The 23,743-nt window shown below is 42.6% G+C and overlaps 1 protein-coding gene across 1 annotated transcript in view; it reads left to right on the forward strand.

Annotated features, from left to right (window-relative positions):
* Window positions 1-23,743, forward strand: part of acad9 (acyl-CoA dehydrogenase family, member 9) — a 48,445-nt gene that overhangs the window by 12,861 nt on the left and 11,841 nt on the right. Inside the window, exons 6-15 of the mRNA XM_029774211.1 lie at window positions 1,630-1,708; window positions 1,849-2,023; window positions 3,073-3,146; window positions 5,475-5,550; window positions 5,659-5,849; window positions 8,149-8,277; window positions 11,161-11,240; window positions 12,209-12,335; window positions 16,848-16,925; window positions 19,015-19,143. Coding sequence (XP_029630071.1) covers window positions 1,630-1,708; window positions 1,849-2,023; window positions 3,073-3,146; window positions 5,475-5,550; window positions 5,659-5,849; window positions 8,149-8,277; window positions 11,161-11,240; window positions 12,209-12,335; window positions 16,848-16,925; window positions 19,015-19,143 — 1,138 coding nt within the window. The remainder of the gene's footprint in view (window positions 1-1,629; window positions 1,709-1,848; window positions 2,024-3,072; window positions 3,147-5,474; window positions 5,551-5,658; window positions 5,850-8,148; window positions 8,278-11,160; window positions 11,241-12,208; window positions 12,336-16,847; window positions 16,926-19,014; window positions 19,144-23,743) is intronic.

Genomic DNA, 23,743 nt, shown 5'->3' on the forward strand with positions numbered 1-23,743 from the left:
TCACAAGGGGTCTGAGGATCTCATCTCGGTACCTAATGGCAGTCAGGCTACCTCTGGCGAGCACATGGAGGGCTGTGCGGCCCCCCAAAGAAATGCCACCCCACACCATGACTGACCCACCGCCAAACCGGTCATGCTGGAGGATGTTGCAGGCAGCAGAACGTTCTCTACGGCATCTCCAGACTCTGTCACGTCTCACATGTGCTCAGTGTGAACCTGCTTTACAGCCAGAAGAGGACTGGCCACCCCTCATAGCCTGGTTCCTCTCTGTGGCGAATTTGCCAATCTTGGTGTTCTCTGGCAAATGCCAAACGTCCTGTACGGTGTTGGGCTGTAAGCACAACCCCCACCTGTGGACGTCGGGCCCTCATACCACCCTCATGGAGTCTGTTTCTGACCGTTTGAGCAGACACATGCACATTTGTGGCCTGCTGGAGGTCATTTTGCAGGGCTCTGGCAGTGCTCCTCCTGCTCCTCCTTGCACAAAGGCGGAGGTAGCGGTCCTGCTGCTGGGTTATTGCCCTCCTACGGCCTCCTCCACGTCTCCTGATGTACTGGCCTGTCTCCTGGTAGCGCCTCCATGCTCTGGACACTACGCTGACAGACACAGCAAACCTTCTTACCACAGCTCGCATTGATGTGCCATCCTGTATGAGCTGCACTACCTGAGCCACTTGTGTGGGTTGTTGACTCCGTCTCATGCTACCACTAGAGTGAAAGCACCGCCAGCATTCAAAAGTGACCAAAACATCAGCCAGGAAGCATAGGAACTGAGAAGTGGTCTGTGGTCCCCACCTGCAGAACCACTCCTTTATTGGGGGTGTCTTGCTAATTGCCTATAATTTCCACCTGTTGTCTATTCCATTTGCGCAACAGCATGTGAAATTTATTGTCAATCAGTGTTGCTTCCTAAGTGGACAGTTTGATTTCACAGAAGTGTGATTGACTTGGAGTTACATTGTGTTGTTTAAGTGTTCCCTTTATTTTTTTGAGCAGTGTATATATATATATAATATATAAATACCTGGTTAAATAAAGGGTTATATATATAATATATAAATACCCGGTTAAATAAAGGGTTATATATATAATATATAAATACCTGGTTAAATAAAGGGTTAGGGTTATATATATAATATATAAATACCTGGTTAAATAAAGGGTTATATATATAATATATAAATACCTGGTTAAATAAAGGGTTATATATATAATATATAAATACCTGGTTAAATAAAGGGTTATATATATAATATATAAATACCTGGTTAAATAAAGGGTTATATATATAATATATAAATACCTGGTTAAATAAAGGGTTATATATATAATATATAAATACCTGGTTAAATAAAGGGTTATATGTATAATATATAAATACCTGGTGAAATAAAAAACACAACCTGCTGAAATCTTACCATCCTGAACCAACTCTGGATGACATCATTCTGCTTTTCGACCAATCACACATCATCTGGATCTGTATGCCGTAAAGCTGTCTTTTAGCCACTGGAAAGCTTTCCAGCTTTTATAATACCAACAAATGACAGAAGTGGTTGTGTATTTTAAAGCTTGGTTTTGTCATGTTCTCTGAATCTGACTGTTTCATGTGGATCCTGTATGTTTCAGTGGGAGTGATGCTGCGTCCATTCAGACCAAAGCCACGCTGTCAGAAGACAGGAAAACATACCTGCTCAACGGGTCAAAGGTGAGACACGTTATCCTCCTACCTGTGGTTTTGCCTGTCAGTCATGTGTTAGTTAACTGCTGTTGGTACTTTGTGTTTGTGCTATGATGATTCAGTCTAAAGGACAGTGGTGGGACTATGCTGTATGATCTTCTGTCCAGATCTGGATCTCCAACGGTGGGTTTGCAGACCTGATGACGGTGTTTGCTCGTACGGAGGTGGTAGGAGAGGATGGAGTGAAGAAAGATAAGATCACTGCCTTCATCGTAGAGCGAGCCTTCGGAGGGATCATCAGCGGAAAACCAGAAGACAAACTAGGCATTAGGGGGTCTAACAGTAAGATCACATCTATACCTACTGTTGATGTTCACTTCAGTACTTCTGTTGCTGCTAGCCTAGTGGAGTAAATAACAGTACTTCTGTTGGTGTTAGCCTAGCGGAGTAAATAACAGTACTTCTGTTGGTGTTAGCCTAGCCTAGTGGAGTAAATAACAGTACTTCTGTTGGTGTTAGCCTAGCCTAGTGGAGTAAATAACAGTACTTCTGTTGGTGTTAGCCTAGTCTAGTGGAGTAAATAACAGTACTTATGTTGGTGTTAGCCCAGCGGAGTAAATAATAGTACTTCTGTTGCTGTTAGCCTAGCCTAGTGGAGTAAATAACAGTACTTCTGTTGGTGTTAGCCTAGTGGAGTAAATAACAGTACTTCTGTTGGTGTTAGCCTAGTGGAGTAAATAACAGTACTTCTGTTGCTGTTAGCCTAGTGGAGTAAATAACAGTACTTCTGTTGCTGTTAGCCTAGCCTAGTGGAGTAAATAACAGTACTTCTGTTGCAGTTAGCCTAGCCTAGTGGAGTAAATAACAGTACTTCTGTTGGTGTTAGCCTAGTGGAGTAAATAACAGTACTTCTGTTGCTGTTAGCCTAGCCTAGTGGAGTAAATAACAGTACTTCTGTTGCTGTTAGCCTAGCCTAGTGGAGTAAATAACAGTACTTCTGTTGCTGTTAGCCTAGCCTAGTGGAGTAAATAACAGTACTTCTGTTGGTGTTAGCCTAGTGGAGTAAATAACAGTACTTCTGTTGCTGTTAGCCTAGTGGAGTAAATAACAGTACTTCTGTTGGTGTTAGCCTAGTTGAGTAAATAACAGTACTTCTGTTGGTGTTAGCCTAGAGGTAATCACAGAAAGCCAGAGGTAAAACGGGGCATCAGGGGACCCACCAGTAATATATAACTACAGAGACCAATAATACCTGTTCTCCTTGTGTGATCTCATTCACTCCTCTTCAAGGATTTAAAAGTATTGTAACAAGATAACTGTAGCGGTCAGTTAGCCAAGGAAAATCCCTGTTGTGTACCGTTCACTGTTCTATAACTGTTTCTGTCCCCCAGCATGTGAAGTGTCGTTCGACAATTGTCCAGTCCCTGTGGAGAATGTAATAGGAGAAGTAGGAGGAGGCTTCAAGGTGATGTCACTTCCCTTTTCCCTCTGTTCTATGCTAGTGATGTGCAGTTATTTTTCAACGTCTCTTTTCACTAGCTGGAGAGTCATTACATTTTTTTTAATTTAACCTTTATTTAACTAGGCAAGTCAGTTAAGAACAAATTCATATTTACAATGACGGCCTTCCCCGGCCAAACTCAAACCTGGACGACACTGGGCCAATTGTGTGCCGCCCTATGGGACTCTCAATCACAGCCGGATGTGATAGAGCCTGGAATCAAACCAGGGTCTGTAGTGACGCCTCTAGAACTGAGATGCAGTGCCTTAGACGGCTGCGCCACTCTGGAGCCCCTGATCCATTTTTCTGAGTGATATGTTAATTTTAGTCGTTCGTTTAACCTACTAGTGCTGGCCGCAATGAGTCCTACAGCAGGATTAATACAGTGGGGGGGAAAGAGTATTTGATCCCCTGCTGATTTTGTACTTTTGTCCACTGACAAAGAAATGATCAGTCTATAATTTTAATGGTAGGTTTATTTGAACAGTGAGAGACAGAATAACAATAAAAATATCCAGAAAAACGCATGTCAAAAATTTTATATATTGATTTGCATTTTAATGAGGGAAATAAGTATCTGACCCCCTCTCAATCAGAAAGATTTCTGGCTCCCAGGTGTCTTTTATACAGGTAACGAGCTGAGATTAGGAGCACACTCTTTAAGGGAGTGCTTCTAACTGCAGCTTGTTACCTGTAAAAAAGACACATGTCCACAGAAGCAATCAATCAATCAGATTCCAAACTCTCCACCATGGCCAAGACCAAAAAGCTCTCCAAGGATGTCAGGGACAAGATTGTATACCTACACAAGGCTGGAATGGGCTACAAGACCATCGCCAAGCAGCTTGGTGAGAAGGTGACAACATTTGGTGCGATAATTCGCAAATGGAAGAAACACAAAAGAACTGTCAATCTCCCTCGGCCTGGGGCTCCATGCAAGATCTCACCTCGTGGGGTTGCAATGATCATGAGAACGGTGAGGAATCAGCCCAGAACTACACGGGAGTATCTTGTCAATGATCTCAAGGCAGCTGGGACCATAGTCACCAAGAAAACAATTGGTAACACACTACGCCGTGAAGGACTGAAATCCTGCAGCGCCCACAAGGTCCCCCTGCTCAAGAATACATATACATGCCCGTCTGAAGTTTGCCAATGAACATCTGAATGATTCAGAGGACAACTGGGTGAAAGTGTTGTGGTCAGATGAGACCAAAATGGAGCTCTTTGGAAACAACTCAACTTGCCGTGTTTGGAGGAGGAGGAATGCTGCCTATGACCCCAAGAACACCATCTCCACCGTCAAACATGGAGGTGGAAACATTATGCTTAGGGGGTGTTTTTCTGCTAAGGGGACAGGACAACTTCACCGCATCAAAGGGACGATGGACGGGGCCATGTAACGTCAAATCTTGGGTGAGAACCTCCTTCCCTCAGCCAGGGCATTGAAAATGGGTCGTGGATGGGTATTCCAACATGACAATGACCCAAAACACACGGCCAAGGCAACAAAGGAGTGGCTCAAGAAGAAGCACATTAAGGTTCTGGAGTGGCCAAGCCAGTCTCCAGACCTTAATCCCATAGAAAATCTGTGGAGGGAGCTGAAGGTTCGAGTTGCCAAACGTCAGCCTCGAAACCTTAATGACTTGGAGAAGATCTGCAAAGAGGAGTGGGACAAAATCCCTCCTGAGATGTGTGCAAACCTAGTGGCCAACTACAAGAAACGTCTGACCTCTGTGATTGCCAACAAGGGTTTTGCCACCAAGTACTAAGTCATGTTTTGCAGAGGGGGTCAAATACTTATTTCCCTCATTAAAATGCAAATCATTTTATAACATTTTTGACATGCGTTTTTCTGGATTTTTTTGTTATTCTGTCTCTCACTGTTCAAATAAACCTACCATTAAAATTATAGACTTAGAATTTCTTTGTCAGTGGGCAAACGTACAAAATCAGCAGGGGATCAAATACTTTTTTCCCCCACTGTAGATGCTCAGCGGCTCCAGAGACGTGCTGCTACTGTCTGTCCTGTGTCCGCAGGGAAATGGATCATGAGCATAGAGAACAAAACGACATGTTTAGATGCCTTGTGTTTTTGCGCTGAAGACCATTGCACTACGTTTTTGCCCATTTTGAAGAACATTCAAAAAGCCAATAAGGCTCCTTGCCGCGTCATTTGCATGGTGTATTGGTGCTACGGTTAACTGTCACCATGTAGTTTTTAATGGCCATATCTTTGTACATGTGTTTTCACTTAAACGTTTTACTGATTCTCTGTATGTCATTATCCAGGTAGCGATGAACATCCTGAACTCTGGCAGGTTCAGTATGGGCAGCGCCGGCTCTGGAATGATCAAGAAACTCATCGGTATGAAGCTGTAGACTATAATGATGCGTGTGAGAAGCTCATAATGATGATGATGATGATGATGGTTGTAGTAATGATGATAATGGTGTATCTTGTCTCCCTCTCCAGAGATGACAGCAGAGTACGCTGGCAGCAGGAAACAGTTTGGGAAGAACCTCAGTGAGTTTGGGATGATCCAAGAGAAGTTTGCGGTGATGGCCCAGAATGCATTTGTGATGGAGAGCATGGCGTACCTGACGGCTGGGATGATGGATCGACCGGGGGTCCCTGACTGTTCTCTAGAGGCTGCTATGGTTAAGGTACTTTTACTACCACTATACTGTGGTGTTACTACTACTGTTACTAAAACTACTACTGCTGCTGCTTCTACTAACACTACTAATACTGCTGTTACTACTACTACTGCTACTACCAACACTACTACTACTACTACTACTACTACTGTTACTACTACTACTACTACTACTGCTGTTACTACTACTACTACTAATACTGCTGTTACTACTACTACTACTACCAACACTACTACTACTACTACTACTGCTGTTACTACTACTACTACTACTACTACTACTACTACTACTACTACTGCTGTTACTACTACTACTACTACTACTACTACTGCTGTTACTACTACTGCTACTACTACTACTACTACTACTACTGCTGCTGTTACTACTGCTACTACTACTGATACTGCTGTTACTACTACTACTGCTACTGCTGTTACTACTACTACTGCTACTACCAACACTACTACTGCTGTTACCACTACTACTACTACTACTACTACTACTACTACTACTACTACTACTACTGCTGATACTACTACTACTACTGCTGTTACTACTACTACAAACTGCTGTTACTACTACTACTACTGCTGTTACTACTACTGCAAACTGCTGTTACTACTACTACTACTACAAACTGCTGTTACTACTACTACTACTGATGCTGATTGAGCTACTGATGCTACTATTATTTCTACTACTGCTACTACTACTACTGTTACTGCTATTACTACTACTGTTACTGCTATTACTACTGCTACTACTACTACTACTGCTGTTACTACTACTACTACTGTTACTACTACTGCTACTACTACTACTGTTACTGCTATTACTACTGCTACTACTACTACTGCTGTTACTACTACTACTGTTACTACTACTGCTACTACTACTACTGTTACTGCTATTACTACTGCTACTACTACTACTACTGCTGTTACTACTACTACTACTACTACTACTGTTACTACTGCTGCTACTACTACTACTACTACTGTTATTACTTCTATTGATGCTACTGTTGCTACTACTACTGGTACTGCTACTACTACTACTACTACTACTACTACTACTACTACTACTACTACTACTGCTACTGCTACTACTGCTGCTAATGTTACTACTACTGATGCTGCTACTACTACTACTACTACTACTGATGCTAATGTTACTACTACTGATGCTACTACTACTACTACTACTGATGCTAATGTTACTACTACTGATGCTACTGATGCTACTACTACTACTGATGCTAATGTTACTACTACTGATGCTACTGATGCTACTACTACTACTGATGCTACTGATGCTGCTGCTACTACTGCTACTACTACTGCTGTTGCTGTTACTACTACTACTTCTGCTACTGATAGTACTACTACTATTATTACTGCTGCTGCAGCTACTACTACTACTACTACTGATGCTACTGTTACTACTACTGCTGCTACTACTGCTAATACCAATACTACAACTGCTACTACTACTACTGTTGCTGTTACTACTACTGATGCTACTGTTACTACTACTACTGCTAATACCAATACTGCTACTACTACTACTGTTGCTGTTACTACTACTGCTGCTAATACCAATACTACTACTACTACTACTACTACTACTACTACTGTTGCTACTACTACTGATGCTACTGTTACTACTACTACTGCTAATACCAATACTACTACTACTACTACTACTGCTACTACTACTACTACTGCTGCTACTACTGCTGATGCTACTCATACTCTTGCTACTACTACTTCTGCTACTGATAGTACTACTACTACTGTTACACTGTAGACACACTACTGTTACACTATAGACACACTACTGTTACACTATAGACACACTACTGTTACACTATAGACACACTACTGTTACACTATAGACACACTACTGTTACACTATAGACACACTACTGTTACACTATAGACACACTACTGTTACTCTATAGACACACTACTGTTACTCTATAGACACACTACTGTTACACTACACTATAGACACACTACTGTTACACTATAGACACACTACTGTTACTCTATAGACACACTACTGTTACTCTATAGACACACTACTGTTACACTACACTATAGCCACACTACTGTTACACTATAGACACACTACTGTTACACTATAGACACACTACTGTTACACTATAGACACACTACTGTTACACTATAGACACACTACTGTTACACTATAGACACACTATAGACACACTACTGTTACACTGCACACGTTACATGATAGAGTACCTTATTGTCTGTGTCTTTGCTCACCTCTCTCTCTGTAGGTGTTCAGCTCTGAGGGAGGCTGGATTTGTGTGTCTGAGGCTCTGCAGGTCCTAGGAGGACTTGGCTACACTAAGAACTATCCCTACGAACGCTACCTCAGAGACTGCCGTATCCTGCTGATCTTCGAGGTATCACACACACACACACACACACACACAGTGCAGTGTTTCTCCTGTAATAACAGAGAGCTATACAGAGTTAACCGTGTAGTGTCCACCAGAGGACAGATGTCCACCTTGACCGACTAGATGCTAGTGATTCGCGGGTTGACTCATAACACAGTCCCTGCGGGTCCATCCACGGGGCGATCGGGTTTGGGGGTCCTGAACTATTGTGTGGCTGAAGGGCGGATAGGTGGGTGGCGAGCGGGTTGAATAAAGAGAAACAATACCAATAATCCATTCATTTATATTTCTTGTGCAATTTATATCGATAGGCTACATTGTGGTTTTTCTTTAATTATTTTAGGCTATCTGGTATTAGTGCATAAGCCTAAACTTTTAGGGTTTAACTGTATGTTGGCCCAATAGCCTACAGAGCTAAATAATGATTTTGGGAACAGGAAGAAAAGTTGTTTTAACAAAATAAAGTACATTGTTGAAGTTTAATTCAATAAAGACAAACGCAGTGCTGGCTATGTTATGTGGTGATGGATGATAGCTGTGCTAGCTATGTTATGTGGTGATGGATGATAGCAGTGCTGGCTGTGTTATGTGGTGATGGATGATAGCAGTGCTGGCTATGTTATGTGGTGATGGATGATAGCACTGCTGGCTATGTGGTGATGGATGATAGCAGTGCTGGCTATGTTATGTGGTGATGGATGATAGCAGTGCTGGCTATGTTATGTGGTGATGGATGATAGCAGTGCTGGCTATGTTATGTGGTGATGGATGATGGATGATAGCAGTGCTGGCTGTGTTATGTGGTGATGGATGATAGCAGTGCTGGCTATGTTATGTGGTGATGGATGATAGCAGTGCTGGCTATGTTATGTGGTGATGGATGATGGATGATAGCAGTGCTGATGGATGATAGCAGTGCTCGCTATGTTATGTGGTGATGGATGATGGATGATAGCAGTGCTGGCTATGTTATGTGGTGATGGATGATAGCAGTGCTGGCTATGTTATGTAGTGATGGATGATAGCAGTGCTGGCTATGTTATGCGTGATGATTCAAATAGGTCTATGGTATGTCAAGGGAATGGCACGTTCAGATGGGTTAAATGGACACCTGAAATCTGGACACTGACTGTAGGTCTGTAACCTCTCACATGGCCTTAATATTAACTCCTGCAGAATGAAGCATTTATTACAGTAAAATGATACACAAAATGTAGGCAACATTATGACTCGGGAACAGGAGTGGAGAAATAGGATTTATTTATTTCTGCATCTTGTAAGAATGCAATGCCCAGTTAGATACCGTCTGTAGAGGTGCTGTCTTCATCATAAAAACAGAGTATTTCAACCACATAAGATTTCAGTTCAGCTTCAATGTACATTTTATTAGAAACACGTTGGGTTGTTTTCACAGCTTTCTTTCTCCTTAACCGGTCAAACTGATATCGTTTTGGACATTTTGCCCAGAAAATCTTTCCCGACTTGTTTATTTATTTATTTATATATATATATTTTTGTTGGTGTTATTGCGTTTTCTCCCTGGTCCCTAAATGTCTTTGCTCCACGAAAGATGACAGAGAGAACTTTACCGATGTCAACTAGATTGAAGCATTAATTCTATCGGTCTATTACATTATGCTGGTGAGTAAGGGTTTATTTAGTCCTCTAGGGCAACAAGTAAGCCACATGTATCTAAGTTGACTAACAAATCCCCCTCAGATATTGATCTATCTACACTGCCTTCAGCTATTTCAATCCTAGATTCAACCACAAAGACCAGGGAGGTTTTCTAATGCCTGTCAAAGAAGGGCATCTATATGTAGATGGGTAAAATAAAAAAAGCAGACATTGAATATCCCTTTGAGCATGGTGAAGTTATTAATTACACTTTGGATGGTGTATCAATACACCCAGTCACTACAAAGATACAGGTGTCCTTCCTAACTCAGTTGCCGGAGAGAAAGGAAACCGCTCAGGGATTTCACCATAAGGCCAATGGTGACTTTAAACAGAGATGAATGGCTGTGATAGGAGAAGACTGTGGATGGATCAACAACATTGTAGTAACTCCACAATACTAACCTAAATGACAGACTGAAAAGAAGGAAGCCTGTACAGAATACAAATCATATTCTTGTTGTAAACATGCCTCCTTCCAAAACATGCATTCTGTTTGCAATAGGCACTAAAGTTAAACTGTAAAAAATGTGGCAATGAAATACATTTTAAGTCCTGAATACCAAGCGTTATGTTTGGGGGCAACTCCAACAAGCCACTGAGTACAACTCATATTTTCAAGCATGGTGGCGGCTGCATGTATGTTGTTTGTCATCAGGAAGGACTAGGGTTTTTTTGGGAGGGATAAAAATAAACGGAATACATCTAAGCACAATCCTAGAGGAAACTTGGTTTGGTCTGCTTTCCATCAGACACTGGGAGACCAATTCACCTTTCAGCAGAACAACAACCTAAAACTCAAATAGGACTAGGGTTTTTTGGGGGGGATAAAAATAAGGAAACCTGGTTTGGTCTGCTTTCCACCAGACACTGGGAGACCAATTCACCTTTCAGCAGAACAATAACCTAAAACACAAGGCCAAATATATACTGGAGTTGCTTTCCAAGAAGATGTTGAATGTTCCTGAGTGGCCTAGTTACAGTTTTGACTTAAATCATCTGGAAAATGTATGGCATTTGTGAAAAATGGCTGTCTAGCAATGATCACCAACCAATTTGAGAGCTTCAAGAATTAAAAAAGTAACAACAACAACAACATGTGGAAGGGTGTGAATACTTTCTGAAGGCTCTGTATCTACTGGAGATATGAACATGTTAGATTGTAGTTATGAAGAGGTCTTAACTTGACGTTGTGTTCTGTCTCTTCAGGGCACCAATGAGATCCTGAGGATGTACATAGCTCTGACTGGAATGCAGTACGCTGGAAAAATACTGACAGGCAAAATCAAGTAAGTAACTTTTTGGGCGACCTGATCAAATTCATATAGAAATGTGAGTTATAGATCAGTCATTCGCGTTGAAAGCAAGTCTAAGAAGCGGTAGATCTGTTCTATTTGTGCTATTTCTATTAGTTTTTTCATCTTTTGGTTTTGTACACCAGCTTCAAACAGCTGAAAATACTATTCTTAGTTATGGAAAATGTATTTCACAGAGGTTTAGATGGTACATTGATTCTCCACACTATACCTGCTTGTTTTGTAAACTGAAATTAGGCTACCTATTACAGATTGAACAACCAGGAAATTGTGGTGTGATTTTTGCATATTGTAGCCTTTTTAAGATAAGTTACATGACCAAAAGTATGTGGACACCTGCTCGTCGAACATCTCATTCCCAAATCATGGGCATTAATATGGAGTTGGTCCCCCCCCTTTGCTGTTATAACAGCCTCCACTCTTCTGGGAAGGCTTTCCGCTAGATGTTAGAACATTACTGCGGGGACTTAAGCCACGAGCATTCGTGAGGTCGGGCAATTAGGCCTGGCTCGCAATTTGCGTTCCAATTCATCCCAAAGGTGTTCGATGGGGTCGAGGTCAGGGCTCTGTGCCAGCCTATCAAGTTCTTCCACACGATCTCAACAAACCATTTCTGTATGGACCTCGTTGAAAGTCACAGAGCTCTTCAGTAATGCCATTCTACTGCCAATGTTTGTCTATGGAGATTGCATGGCTGTGTTAGATTTGATTCACCTGTCAGCAACGGGTGTGGCTGAAATAGCCGAATCCACTCATTTGAAGGGGTGTCCACATACTTTTGTGTATGTATGTGTGTGTATATGTGTGTGTGTGTGTGTGTGTATATATATATATATATATATGTATATGTGTATTATGGGGAATCTAATCAGCTCAATTCATTACATTTCTATCTGTAAAATTCTGAAATTGTCACCTGTCTCTCTGCCTTGTCCAATCAGGGAGATGAAGAAGGGGAATGTGGGTGTGGCCTTGGAGATGTTGGGCAGGAAGTTGGGAGACGCGTTGGGGAGGAAGGTGGACCTGGGACTGACTGGGATGGATGGGGTGGTGCATCCTGGTCTGGCGGTGCGTAACTTATTTAACCTATAACCCCTAACCCTGGGACTGACTGGGATGGATGGGGTGGTGCATCCTGGTCTGGCGGTGCGTACCTTATTTAACCTATAACCCCTAACCCTGGGACTGAATGGGACGGTATGTACCTCATATGCAGTACTACAGCGCATTCGGAAAGTATTCAGACCCCTTAACTTTTTCTTCATTTTGTTACGTTACAGCCTTATTCTAAAATGGATTAAATAGTTTTTTTCCCCTCATCAATCTAAACACTATATCCCATAATGACAAAGCAAAATGTTTTTTGTGCAAGTTTCTAAAAAATAATCTGATATCACATTTACATGAGTATTCAGACCGTTTACTCAGTACTTTGTTGAAGCACCTTTGGCAGTCGATTACAGCCTTGGGTATGATGCTACAGGCTTGTCACACCTGTATTTAGGGAGTTTCTCAAAAAAAATTATCTGCAGATCCTCTCAAGCTCTATCAGGTTGAATGTGAAGCGTCGCTTCACAACTATTTTCAGGTCTCTCCAGAGATGTTCGATCGGGTTCAAGTCCTGGCTCTGGCTGGGCCACTCAAGGACATTCAGAGACTTGTCCCGAAGCCACTCCTGTGTCGTCTAGGCTGTGTGCTCACAGTCAAATAGCCCTTACACAGCCTGGATGATAGTCCCACTAAGCGCAAACCAGATGGGATGGTGTATCGCTACAGAATACTGTGGTAGCCATGCTGGTTAAGTGTGCCTTGAATTCTAAATAAATCACCAACAGTGTCACCAGCAAAGCACCCCCACACCATATCACCTCCTCCTCCATGCTTCACGGTGGGAACCACACATGCAGAGATCATCCGTTCATCTACTCTGCGTCTCAAAGAGACAGCGGTTGGAACCAAAAATCTCACATTTGGACTCATCAGACTAAAGGACAGATTTCAACCGGTCTAATGTCCATTGCTCGTGTTTCTTGGCCCAAGCAAGTCTCTTCTTCTTATTGGTGTCCTTTGGCAGTGGTTTCTTTGCAGCAATTTGACCACGAAGGCCTGATTCATGCAGTATCCTCTGAACAGTTGTTGAGATGGCTCTGTTTCTTGAACTTTTGTGAAGCATTTATTTGGCCTGCAATTTCTGAGTCTGGTATCTCTAATGAACACCCTCTGCAGCAGAGGTAACCCTGGGTCTACCTTTCCTGTGGCGGTCCTCATGAGAGCCAGTTTCATCATAGCGCTTGACGGTTTTTGCGACTGCACTTGAAGAAACGTTCAAAGTTCTTGAAATTTTCCGGATTGACTGACTTTCATGTCTTAAAGTAATGATGGACTGTCATTTCTCTTTGCTTATTTGAGCTGTTCTTGCCATAATATGGACTTGGTCTTTTACCAAATAGGGCTGTCTTCTGTATACCAACCCTACCTTGTCACAACACAATTGATTTGGCTCAAACGCATTAAGAATGAAAGAACGTTTAACAAGGCACACCTGTTAATTGAAATGCATTCCAGGAAACTACCTCGTGAAGCTGGTTGAGAGAATGCCAAGACTGTGCAAAGCTGTCATCAAGGCAAAGAATCTCAAATATAAAATATATTTTGATTTGTTTAACACTTTTTTTTGGTTACTACATGATTCCATATGTGATATTTCATAGTGTTGATGTCTTCGCTATTATTCTACAATGTAGAAAATAGGAATGAGTAGGTGTGAGTAGGTATGTCATAACTGGAATGAGTAGGTGTGAGTAGGTATGAGTAGGTATGTCATAACTGGTGTGAGTAGGTGTGAGTAGGTATGTCATAACTGGAATGAGTAGGTGTGAGTAGGTGTGAGTAGGTATGAGTAGGTGTGAGTAGGTGTGTCATAACTGGAATGAGTAGGTGTGTCAACTTTTGACTGGTACTGTATGTAGATAAGGTATTTCTGGGGGGGTTTTCTTTTTTTAAAACATTTTCAAAAATGTCAAATGTGTTGGCTTTATCATTATGGGGTATTGTGTGTAGATTGATGAGAAAAATAATTTATTTTATCCATTTTAGAATAAGGCTGTAATGTAACAATGTGGAGATCTGTCAAGGGGTCTGAATACTTTCTGAATGTACTGTGTATATAATACTATTAACCTGGCTGGAACATCCTGGTGTGGTGGAATTGTTTTGAACTGTATTGATCCCCACAGTCTTACAGTACACGTTGTAATAATATAAATATAATAATCATAAGTTCCCTAACTGGTGGCCCGCTGGTTATTTTTTCTGTGTAATTGTTGGACCTAAAGTACTGTGAAAAATAAGCACCAAGTGATACCATTTTGGGAAAATCTGTTCCAAAGTATTCCTCACAAATGAGAGATATTTGTGATCGTATACAAATGTAAGCAAGGTTTGAAATTATTGTTTTAGTCAAATATTATTTCAGTTTGGGCTTCTTGCGGTCAATTTGTAATTATGTTCTGACCATCTGCTCAAGAAATAATCGTCCTGTAATAAGTAATCTAAAATAAGTATTTCAGAATGACATCAAAGCTGTCATTTAACCCATAATTTAGTGTGGTTAAGAAGAGCCCTTATCTAGTGAACTGTTCAAGCCCTTTCTAAATGACATCCTGAAAGTACCTCGAAAATTAGACATTTTCTCAAGTTGTTACTTTATTTTATTTTTATGTGTTTTTTTTTTGTGGGTGGATCAGCTTTCATGTTGAGGATAGATTGTTTCTTCCATCAATGTAATTGTCTGCATCATTTCCAATCCCCTATATTTTTGTAGGTAAATATATACACTACCGTTCAAAAGTTTGGGGTCACTTGGAAATGTCCTTGTTTTTTCAAGAAAAGCACATTTTTTGTCCATTAAAATAACATCAAAATGATCAGAAATACAGTGTAGACAATGTTAATGTTGTAAATGACTATTGTAGCTGGAAACAGAATATCTACATAGGCCCATTATCAGCAACCATCACTCCTGTGTTCCAATGACATGTGGACATTTCTTAGTGACCCCAAACTTTAACACACTTTTTAAAGAATATACCTTCCCTTATTATTCCCCACAAACCCTACCACCCCTCCCCCAATTGGAGTAAACTAATAAACAATAACAATTACGTTTGCTGATGACCCAACAGTGATAGGCCTGATCACCGACAATGATGAGACAGCCTAAAGGGAGGAGGTCAGAGACCTGGCCATGTGGTGCCAGGACAACAACCTCTCCCTCAACGTGATCAAGACTAAGGAGATAATCGTGGACTACAGGAAAAGGAGGAACGAGCACGCCCCCATTCTCATCGACGGGGCTGTAGTGGAGCAGGTTGAGAGCTTCAAGCTCCTTGGCGTCCACATCCCCAACAAACTAACATGGTCCAAGCGCACCAAGGCAGTCGTGAAGAGGGCACAACAACACCCTTTCCCCCTCAGGAAACTAAAAAGATTTGTCAGGGGTCCTCAGATCCTCAAAAGGTTCCACAGCTGCACCATTGAGAGCATCCTGACTGGTTGCATCACTGCCTGGTATGGCAACTGCTCAGCCTCTGACTGCAAGGCACTACAGAGGGTAGTGCGTACGGCCCAGCACATCACTGGGGCCAAGCTTCCTGCCATCCAGGACCTCTATACCAGGCGGTATCAGAGGAAGGCCCTAAAAATAATCAGACTCCAGCCACCCAAGTCATAGACTGTTCTCTCTACCTCCGCATGGCAACCGTTACCGAAGCGCCAAGTCTAGGTCCAAGAGGCTTCTAAACAGCTTCTACCCCCAAGCCATGAGACTCCTGAACATCTAATCAAATGGCTACCCAAACTATTTGCATAGCTCTAGGTAAATATTGCAGTTCTTCAGCCATTCCTGGACCTGTGACCAAAAACGAGCTACATATGGACATTTTCTTTGCAACAAACTTCAGAGCTTTTTTGCCAATTGCCTCATTCTTGGGGCACCCGCAATATTCCCCTTTATCAAGCAGCAGCCGTGCTCCCGCCGTTCCCGTGCTCCCGCCGTTCCCGTGCTCCCGCCGTTCCCGTGCTCCCGCCGTTCCCGTGCTCCTGCCGTTTTCCTCACACAGCCAACTCGCCATTCTCCAGACCGGCGACACTAAAGCTGCCAGTCGGAAGCGACTAGAAACAGTTGCATAATAGTAACAATTACAAATTGATGGTCCTTGAAAATGAATATTATTGCTTGAAAAAGTACTTGAATATCCTTGAATTTGACTTGCCACTGTCTGTACAAACCCTGCATTCTGTCACTTCGGTGGGATCTAATGCAGAGTTTCCCAACCCTCTCCTCGGGCATCCTGACGTTCCGCGTGTTTGTTTTAACCCTAAACTGGTGCACCTGATTCAATTAGTCAACTAATCATCAAGCCTTTAACTAATTGAATCAGGTGTGCCAGTTTAGGGTTAAAAACAAAAATGCTAAAAAGTCTGGGGTGGCCCGAGGAGAGGGTTGGGAAACCCTGATCTAATGAGTGAATGGAATGTATAAATGAAGTCATAGTTTCCTTGTCCCCTATTCTCTCCCAGGACAGTGCCAAGAAACTGGAGCAGAACGTGGCCCATTTTGGCTCCACAGTGGAGAACCTGCTGTACAGATATGGAAAGGTACATTATAGCCTTGACTTATTTCACATTTTGTCGTTACAGCCTGAATTCAAAATAGATTAAAGAAAAACAATTCTCCCCCATCTACACATAATACCCCATAATGACAAAGTGAAAACGTGTTTTTGGACATTTTTTCAAATGTATTGAAAATTTAAATACGGAAACATCTCATTTACATAAGTATTCACACCCCTGAGTCAATACATGTTAGAATCAACTTTGGCAGCGATTCCAGTTGTGAGTATTTCTGGGTAAGGCTAATCAATCAATCAAATGTATTTATAAAGCCCTTTTTACATCAGCTGATGTCACAGTGCTATACAGAAACCCAGCCTAAAACCCCAAACATCAAGCAATGCAGGTGTAGAAGCACGGTGGCTAGGAAAAACTCCCAAAGAGCATTCCATACCTGGATTGTGCAATAGTTGCCTATTTATTATTTTCAAAATTAATCAAGTTCTGTCAAATTGGTTGTTGATCATTGCTAGACAACCATTTTCAGGTCTTCCCATAGATTGTCAAGCGAATTTAAGTCAAAACTATAACTCGGCCACTCAGGTTGTCCTGCTAAAAAGTGAATCTCCCTGTGTCTGGTGGAAAGCAGACTGAACCAGGTTTTCCTCTAGGATTTTGCCTTTGCTTAGATCCATTTTGTTCATTTTTATCCTTAAAAACATACCCATAACATGATGCAGCCACCACCATGCTTGCAAACAGGATGTATTTTTTTATTCTGTACAGGCTTCCTAACTACGATGTTGTGGATATTGTTTTTTATTTTATTTAACCTTTATTTAACCAGGCAAGTCAGTTAAGAACAAATTCTTATTTACAATGACGGCCTTCCCCGTGCTAAACCTGGACGATGCTGGGCCAATTGTGCACCGCCCTATGGGACTCCCAGTCACAGCCGGATGTGATGCAGCCTGGATTTGAACCAGGGACTGCAGTGACGCCTCTTGCACTTGGGAGCCCTGTGGATCCATCCTCAGTTTTCTCCTATCACATCCATTCAACTCTGTAACTATTTTTAAAGTCACCATTGGCCTCATGGTGAAATCCCTGAGCGGTTTCCTTCCTCTCGGCAACTGAATTATGAAAGACGCTTGTATCTTTGTAGTGACTGGGTGTAACTTTGGTTTTAGAAGTGGGGGTGGGGGTGGGGGCATAACTTGGCGGGGGGGTCTGGTAGTCCTCCCATTTTTTTGAAAACATCTTATGCTCATTTCCTGAATTTCTACACAATCTAATATGACCCATGGCCCTTCTAGCTGTCTCTATGTAGAACAACAATCTGATATGGCCCTTCTAGCTGTCTCTATGTAGAACAACAATCTGATATGGCCCTTCTAGCTGTCTCTATGTAGAACAACAATCTGATATGGCCCTTCTAGCTGTCTCTATGTAGAACAACAATCTGATATGGCCTTTCTAGCTGTCTCTATGTAGAACAACAATCTGATATGGCCCTTCTAGCTGTCTCTATGTAGAACAACAATCTGATATGGCCCTTCTAGCTGTCTCTATATGAACAACAATCTGATATGGCCCTTCTAGCTGTCTCTATGTAGAACAACAATCTGATATGGCCCTTCTAGCTGTCTCTATGTAGAACAACAATCTGATATGGCCCTTCTAGCTGTCTCTATATAGAACAACAAAGAGTAAGAAAAATGCCCACAGCCCACAGTATTGTGTGTAGATGGATGCCCACAGCCCACAGTATTGTGTGTAGATGGATGCCCACAGCCCACAGTATTGTGTGTAGATGGATGCCCACAGACCACAGTATTGTGTGTAGATGGATGCCCACAGCCCACAGTATTGTGTGTAGATTGATGCCCACAGCCCACAGTATTGTGTGTAGATTGATGCCCACAGCCCACAGTATTGTGTGTAGATTGATGCCCACAGCCCACAGTATTGTGTGTAGATTGATGCCCACAGCCCACAGTATTGTGTGTAGATTGATGAGGAAAATGTTTTAATACATTTTAGAATAAAGCTGTAAAATAACAACGTGGAAAAAGTGAAGGGGTCTGAATAGTTTCAGAATGTATATACCTGTGTCTTTCTGTTCCTCCAGACGATAGTAGAGGAGCAGCTGATCCTGAAGCGTGTTGCTGACGTCCTGATCAACCTGTACGCCATGACAGCCGTCCTATCACGATCTAGTAGATCTATCTCTATAGGGCTCAGGAACCACGACCATGAGGTAATACTATACATCACCATCTTGTTGATATACAGTGTCGTAAAGTATTTTCCCCCTTTCTGATTTTATCCACATCTGGTGAAAGCCAAACCATGCATTCCACATTAAGAACCTCAGAATGTCAGGCCTTCCATCTGTGAGCTGAAGCGCAACTGGGTCATGCAGCGAGACAATGATCCAAAACACACAATCAAGTCCACATGAAAATGGCTAAAAAGCAACAAATTTTAAGTTTTGGAGTTAAAGTCCAGACCTAATCACAAGTGAGATGTTGCAGGACTTGAAACTGAGTTGAGCAGTTCTGCATGGAAGAGTGGGCCATAATTCCCCACAGCAATGTTAGACTGATCAACAGGCATTGCAGCTAATGTTGGCACAACCAGTTATTAAGTGTAAGGGGACAATAACCTTTTCACAAAGGAGCATTGGGTGTTGCATAACTTTTGTTTATTAAATTAAATAAGTGGCACATTTTAGTTATTTGTTCATTCAGGTTCCCTTTATCTATTATCAGGTTTTGGTTGAAGATCTGATAACATTCAGTATAAAAACTATTCAAAAATAGAGACAATCAGAAAGGGGGCAAATACTTTTTCACGCCACTACCTCTATAGGGCTCAGGAACTACTATACACTACCTCTATAGGGCTCAGGAACTACTATACACTACCTCTATAGGGCTCAGGAACTACTGTACACTACCTCTATAGGGCTCAGGAACTACTGTACACTACCTCTATAGGGCTCAGGAACTACTGTACACTACCTCTATAGGGCTCAGGAACTACTATACACTACCTCTATAGGGCTCAGGAACTACTGTACACTACCTCTATAGGGCTCAGGAACTACTGTACACTACCTCTATAGGGCTCAGGAACTACTGTACACTACCTCTATAGGGCTCAGGAACTACTGTACACTACCTCTATAGGGCTCAGGAACTACTATACACTACCTCTATAGGGCTCAGGAACTACTATACACTACCTCTATAGGGCTCAGGAACTACTATACACTACCTCTATAGGGCTCAGGAACTACTGTACACTACCTCTATAGGGCTCAGGAACTACTGTACACTACCTCTATAGGGCTCAGGAACTACTATACACTACCTCTATAGGGCTCAGGAACTACTATACACTACCTCTATAGGGCTCAGGAACTACTGTACACTACCTCTATAGGGCTCAGGAACTACGACCATGAGGTAGTACTGTACACTACCTCTATAGGGCTCAGGAACTACGACCATGAGGTAGTACTGTACACTACCTCTATAGGGCTCAGGAACTACTATACACTACCTCTATAGGGCTCAGGAACTACTGTACACTACCTCTATAGGGCTCAGGAACTACTATACACTACCTCTATAGGGCTCAGGAACTACTGTACACTACCTCTATAGGGCTCAGGAACTACTGTACACTACCTCTATAGGGCTCAGGAACTACTATACACTACCTCTATAGGGCTCAGGAACTACTGTACACTACCTCTATAGGGCTCAGGAACTACTATACACTACCTCTATAGGGCTCAGGAACTACTGTACACTACCTCTATAGGGCTCAGGAACTACTGTACACTACCTCTATAGGGCTCAGGAACTACTATACACTACCTCTATAGGGCTCAGGAACTACTATACACTACCTCTATAGGGCTCAGGAACTACGGCCATGAGGTAGTACTATACACTACCTCTATAGGGCTCAGGAACTACTATACACTACCTCTATAGGGCTCAGGAACTACTATACACTACCTCTATAGGGCTCAGGAACTACTATACACTACCTCGATAGGGCTCAGGAACTACTGTACACTACCTCTATAGGGCTCAGGAACTACTATACACTACCTCTATAGGGCTCAGGAACTACTATACACTACCTCTATAGGGCTCAGGAACTACTGTACACTACCTCTATAGGGCTCAGGAACTACTGTACACTACCTCTATAGGGCTCAGGAACTACTATACACTACCTCTATAGGGCTCAGGAACTACTATACACTACCTCTATAGGGCTCAGGAACTACGGCCATGAGGTAGTACTATACACTACCTCTATAGGGCTCAGGAACTACTATACACTACCTCTATAGGGCTCAGGAACTACTATACACTACCTCTATAGGGCTCAGGAACTACTATACACTACCTCTATAGGGCTCAGGAACTACTGTACACTACCTCTATAGGGCTCAGGAACTACTATACACTACCTCTATAGGGCTCAGGAACTACTATACACTACCTCTATAGGGCTCAGGAACTACTATACACTACCTCTATAGGGCTCAGGAACTACGACCATGAGGTAGTACTATACACTACCTCTATAGGGCTCAGGAACTACGACCATGAGGTAGTACTATACACTACCTCTATAGGGCTCAGGAACTACTATACACTACCTCTATAGGGCTCAGGAACTACGTCCATGAGGTAGTACTATACACTACCTCTATAGGGCTCAGGAACTACTATACACTACCTCTATAGGGCTCAGGAACTACGACCATGAGGTAGTACTGTACACTACCTCTATAGGGCTCAGGAACTACGTCCATGAGGTAGTACTGTACACTACCTCTATAGGGCTCAGGAACTACGTCCATGAGGTAGTACTGTACACTACCTCTATAGGGCTCAGGAACTATGACCATGAGGTAGTACTGTACTATACACTACCTCTATAGGGCTCAGGAACTACGACCATGAGGTACTACTATACACTACCTCTATAGGGCTCAGGAACTACTGTACACTACCTCTATAGGGCTCAGGAACTACGTCCATGAGGTAGTACTGTACTATACACTACCTCTATAGGGCTCAGGAACTACGACCATGAGGTAGTACTGTACTATACACTACCTCTATAGGGCTCAGGAACTACGTCCATGAGGTAGTACTGTACTATACACTACCTCTATAGGGCTCAGGAACTATGACCATGAGGTAGTACTGTACTATACACTACCTCTATAGGGCTCAGGAACTACGTCCATGAGGTAGTACTGTACTATACACTACCTCTATAGGGCTCAGGAACTACGACCATGAGGTAGTACTGTACTGTACACTACCTCTATAGGGCTCAGGAACTATGACCATGAGGTAGTACTATACACTACCTCTATAGGGCTCAGGAACTACGACCATGAGATAGTACTGTACACTACCTCTATAGGGCTCAGGAACTAATGCCATGAGGTAGTACTGTACACTACCTCTATAGGGCTCAGGAACTACTGTACACTACCTCTATAGGGCTCAGGAACTACGTCCATGAGGTAGTACTGTACTATACACTACCTCTATAGGGCTCAGGAACTACGACCATGAGGTAGTACTGTACACTACCTCTATAGGGCTCAGGAACTACGGCCATGAGGTAGTACTGTACTATACACTACCTCTATAGGGCTCAGGAACTACAACCATGAGGTAGTACTGTACACTACCTCTATAGGGCTCAGGAACTACGACCATGAGGTAGTACTGTACACTACCTCTATAGGGCTCAGGAACTACGGCCAGGAGGTAGTACTGTACACTACCTCTATAGGGCTCAGGAACTACGGCCATGAGGTAGTACTGTACACTACCTCTATAGGGCTCAGGAACTACGGCCATGAGGTAGTACTATACACTACCTCTATAGGGCTCAGGAACTACGGCCATGAGGTAGTACTGTACACTACCTCTATAGGGCTCAGGAACTACGACCATGAGATAGTACTGTACTGTACACTACCTCTATAGGGCTCAGGAACTACGTCCATGAGGTAGTACTGTACTGTACACTACCTCTATAGGGCTCAGGAACTACGTCCATGAGGTAGTACTGTACACTACCTCTATAGGGCTCAGGAACTACGACCATGAGGTAGTACTGTACACTACCTCTATAGGGCTCAGGAACTATGACCATGAGGTAGTACTATACACTACCTCTATAGGGCTCAGGAACTACGGCCATGAGGTAGTACTATACACTACCTCTATAGGGCTCAGGAACTACGGCCATGAGGTAGTACTGTACACTACCTCTATAGGGCTCAGGAACTACGTCCATGAGGTAGTACTGTACTATACACTACCTCTATAGGGCTCAGGAACTACGACCATGAGGTAGTACTATACACTACCTCTATAGGGCTCAGGAACTACAACCATGAGGTAGTACTGTACTATACACTACCTCTATAGGGCTCAGGAACTACGGCCATGAGGTAGTACTGTACTATACACTACCTCTATAGGGCTCAGGAACTACGTCCATGAGGTAGTACTATACACTACCTCTATAGGGCTCAGGAACTACGGCCATGAGGTAGTACTGTATTATACACTACCTCTATAGGGCTCAGGAACTACGACCATGAGGTAGTACTATACACTACCTCTATAGGGCTCAGGAACTATGACCATGAGGTAGTACTGTACTGTACACTACCTCTATAGGGCTCAGGAACTATGACCATGAGGTAGTACTATACACTACCTCTATAGGGCTCAGGAACTACGACCATGAGGTAGTACTATACACTACCTCTATAGGGCTCAGGAACTACATCC

Source organism: Salmo trutta, chromosome 14 (assembly GCF_901001165.1).
Source record: "Salmo trutta chromosome 14, fSalTru1.1, whole genome shotgun sequence".
Classification (NCBI taxonomy): domain Eukaryota; kingdom Metazoa; phylum Chordata; class Actinopteri; order Salmoniformes; family Salmonidae; genus Salmo; species Salmo trutta.